Source organism: Empidonax traillii, unplaced genomic scaffold, assembly GCF_003031625.1.
Source record: "Empidonax traillii isolate 1590-97213 ecotype Southwest subspecies unplaced genomic scaffold, ASM303162v1 scaffold163:size1593379, whole genome shotgun sequence".
In the NCBI taxonomy this organism is placed as follows: Eukaryota; Metazoa; Chordata; class Aves; order Passeriformes; family Tyrannidae; genus Empidonax; species Empidonax traillii.
This window is the reverse complement of record NW_020955356.1, coordinates 166,486-169,891: the sequence shown is the minus strand read 5'-3', so window position 1 is coordinate 169,891 and position 3,406 is coordinate 166,486. Positions and strand designations below refer to the sequence as shown.

The 3,406-nt window shown below is 58.0% G+C and overlaps 1 protein-coding gene across 1 annotated transcript in view; it reads left to right on the top strand.

Annotated features, from left to right (window-relative positions):
* ATN1 (atrophin 1) overlaps window positions 1–3,406 on the top strand; it is a 10,041-nt gene that overhangs the window by 4,128 nt on the left and 2,507 nt on the right. Inside the window, exons 5-8 of the mRNA XM_027885187.1 lie at window positions 1–392; window positions 612–834; window positions 943–1,660; window positions 2,881–3,024. Coding sequence (XP_027740988.1) covers window positions 1–392; window positions 612–834; window positions 943–1,660; window positions 2,881–3,024 — 1,477 coding nt within the window. The remainder of the gene's footprint in view (window positions 393–611; window positions 835–942; window positions 1,661–2,880; window positions 3,025–3,406) is intronic.

The window sequence follows — 3,406 nt, the reverse complement described above, 5'->3', positions numbered from 1 at the left end:
GTACCCCCCTCAGCTGTGGCCCCATATGGGAAGCGTGCAGCCTCCCCTGTGCCTACCTTCCAGCCCCCAGCCCCCTACAAGCCAGGCTCCCCCCCCACTTCCTCGGCTGCCCCTTTCCGGGCAGCCACCCCTCCTGGCTACCGGGTGGCCTCTTCCCCTGTGACGGGGGGCTACAAAGCCCCCTCACCTGCCCCTTCTGCCCCACCACCCTTGCCGGGGAGCATGGCTGCTCCGGCTCCCCCGCCGCCCCCGCTCCCCCTCAGCGCTGCGCAGATCAAGCAGGAGCCATCAGAGGAGTACGAGCCCCCCGAGAGCCCCGTGCCTCCTGCTCGCAGCCCCTCGCCGCCCCCCAAGGTGGTGGATGTGCCGAGCCATGCCAGCCAGTCAGCCAGGTGAGGGGCAGCTATGGGGGGGTTCTCTGCAGCCTGGGGTGGGATATAAGGGGCAGGAAAGAGGAAATCACCCCAAGCCTGAGGTGCAGCTGCTCCCTTTTTGCCTTTTCCATGATGCTTTTCACTTTCTCTCAGTGCCTTTCCCACAGTACCTATCCCTGTCTCCATCCCTTCTCTCCAGACCCTTCAGCACTGACAGTCTTCACATCTCGCCCCTAGATTCAACAAACACCTGGACCGTGGCTTCAACTCCTGCTCCCGCACGGACCTGTACTTTGTGCCCCTCGATGGCTCCAAGCTGGCCAAGAAAAGGGCAGACCTGGTGGAGAAAGTGCGGCGAGAGGCTGAGCAGAAGGCGCGTGAAGAGAAGGAACGGGAACGGGAACGGGAGCGGGAGAAGGAGCGGGAGCGGGAGAAGGAACGAGAGCTGGAGAGAAGTGTGGTAGGTCTGGGGGTCCCAGTGCTGCAGTGCAGCCAGGGTGGATGCTCGAGGGCCTCCCCGGCCACTCCCTGCTAGGACCCTGAAGCTGGTCTCTCTGCTCTTTTGCAGAAGATGGCCCAGGAGGGCCGTCCAGTCGAGTGCTCGTCCCTCGGGCCAGTTCCCCACCGCCCCTCCTTCGAGCAGGGCAGTGCTGTAGCAACTGTTCCCCCATACCTGGGCCCCGACACCCCGGCTCTGCGCACCCTGAGTGAATACGCACGGCCCCACGTCATGTCCCCCAGCAACCGCAACCACCCCTTCTACGTGCCGCTGGGGGCAGTCGACCCAGGCTTGCTGGGGTACAACGTGCCAGCCATCTACAGCAGCGATCCAGCGACACGGGAGCGAGAGCTGAGGGAACGGGAAGCCCGCGAACGAGACCTGAGGGACCGGGACCTGCGTGAACGTCTCAAGCCCGGCTTTGAAGTCAAACCAGCTGAGTTGGAGCAGCTCCATGCTGTGCCGGCTGCTGCCATGGATCCGTTCCCACGCCACGGCGGGCTGAGTCTGCAAACAGCCCCTGGCCTTCATCCCGCTTTTCCCTTCCACCCAGGGCTGGGCCACTTGGAGCGGGAGAGGCTGGCGCTGGCAGCTGGCCCCACCCTTCGTCCTGATATGTCCTATGCCGAGCGCCTGGCAGCTGAACGCCAGCATGCCGAGCGGGTGGCTGCTCTCAGCAACGACCCTCTGGCCCGGCTGCAGATGCTCAATGTGACACCTCATCATCATCAGCATTCGCACATCCACTCCCACCTCCATCTCCACCAGCAGGATGCCATACATGCAGGTAAGGACCCTGTGGTGGTGGTGCCCTGCAAAAAGCCCTGCTCTCTGTCTTACTGGGTCCTCATTACACTCCCTTCCTCTGGCCCTGGGGAAGCCCAAAAGCTGATGAGACTAGGCTTTGAGGTCACAGATCTTCATCCAGGAGAGTCCAACATTGTGGTCGTTATTCCTTGCCCTCACTCCCATGCCACCAAAGGCACTGACACTGCTGTTTAGTGGCAAGCAGAATTATTTGCACCATGTGCTTTCATCCGGATCTCTGATGACACAGTATAAGTGCTGGGATCCATCCCATGCCTGCCGGGCTGGTAATGCTGTGGACTTTATCCCTCACATTGGGCTCTGCAGAGGGAATGGAAGCCCTGCTAGAACAGTTTTGACGGTGTCCTGAGGACTAATGAAATGTTGGTTATCAGGTTTGGTCCTATAGCTCTTGCTACAGGTAGTGGGATGGGATGGGATGGGATGGGATGGGATGGGATGGGATGGGATGGGATGGGATGGGATGGGATGGGATGGGAGAAGGAACTGGAGGCTGCTCTTCAGAATTGAGTGGTGTTCCCTTCCATTTCCACATCCTACAGGAAAGCAAAGTAAAAAGTTAAGGGATGAAAATCTCAGGGAAGCAAAGCCCAAGCTACAGTACAATAGGAAATAAGTGTTGTGCCTGCTCAGGTACTGTGAGCAGTCAGTGGGATCTGGTAGCAGAGTGACAGACACTGACTCTAAGCAGCCACAACTGTTCAGAGGTGCAAATGAATGTTTATTCCCCCATTCTCCATAGCTGGGCATCTCCAGTCAGTACTCTGACAGTGAGTCCAGACCACTGGAAAGAGCATCTCTCCTGATGAGACCGGGAAATAGAAGCATCCAATACAAGTATACACATGAATGACTGCCAGGGTGGCAGATAAGCATGATACAGGGTGCAGACATGATTGCAGAGCAGGTCCTTGCAGAATTGACTTTTAAGGAGCAGTACCTCTCCCTGAGGAGTGTGGGGACAGAGCTCTGCCAGACTGGTTCATGTGAAACTCAGTGCAGCAAAAAGAGTAACACTCAGAAGGACGTGGTATTGCGTTGTCTAGCTGTGAAGTCATTCCATCCCTAACATACTCCAGCCTTCTCTCTCCATGTCTATTTCGTGACGCCTTGCATCTTTCTTCATGTTAGCTTTTACAAAGCATGGGACAATTATCTTGTGTTATCTTTTCTTCCCAGCCTCAGCCTCTGTTCACCCTCTTATTGACCCACTTGCCTCGGGATCACACCTCACCCGGATACCATACCCAGCTGGAACCATCCCCAACCCTCTCCTGCCTCACCCTCTTCATGAGAATGAAGTGCTTCGCCACCAGCTTTTCGGTAAGGATGCTCACAGATTCTGCTGGTCTCCTCCAGAGAGATCAACAGAGCTCCAACGGGCAGGGGCATCAGGAGGGGTTACAGGACCAAACAGGTCTTCAAACAGAGCTTCAGCGTGGTGTAGGACAGGACCGCTCTGTCAGGGGGTGGGCAGATCCTCCATGTGGGCAGGGCAGGGAATGGGAGTGCAGCAGAGCTGTGGGGCCGTGGATGGAGCTGTTATATCAACTTGTTTCTTCTCTGTTTCGGGTGCAGCTGCCCCCTACAGGGACCTGCCAGGCTCTCTCTCCGCGCCCATGTCAGCGGCACACCAGCTGCAGGCCATGCACGCGCAGTCGGCCGAGCTGCAGCGCCTGGCCCTGGAGCAGCAGCAGTGGCTTCA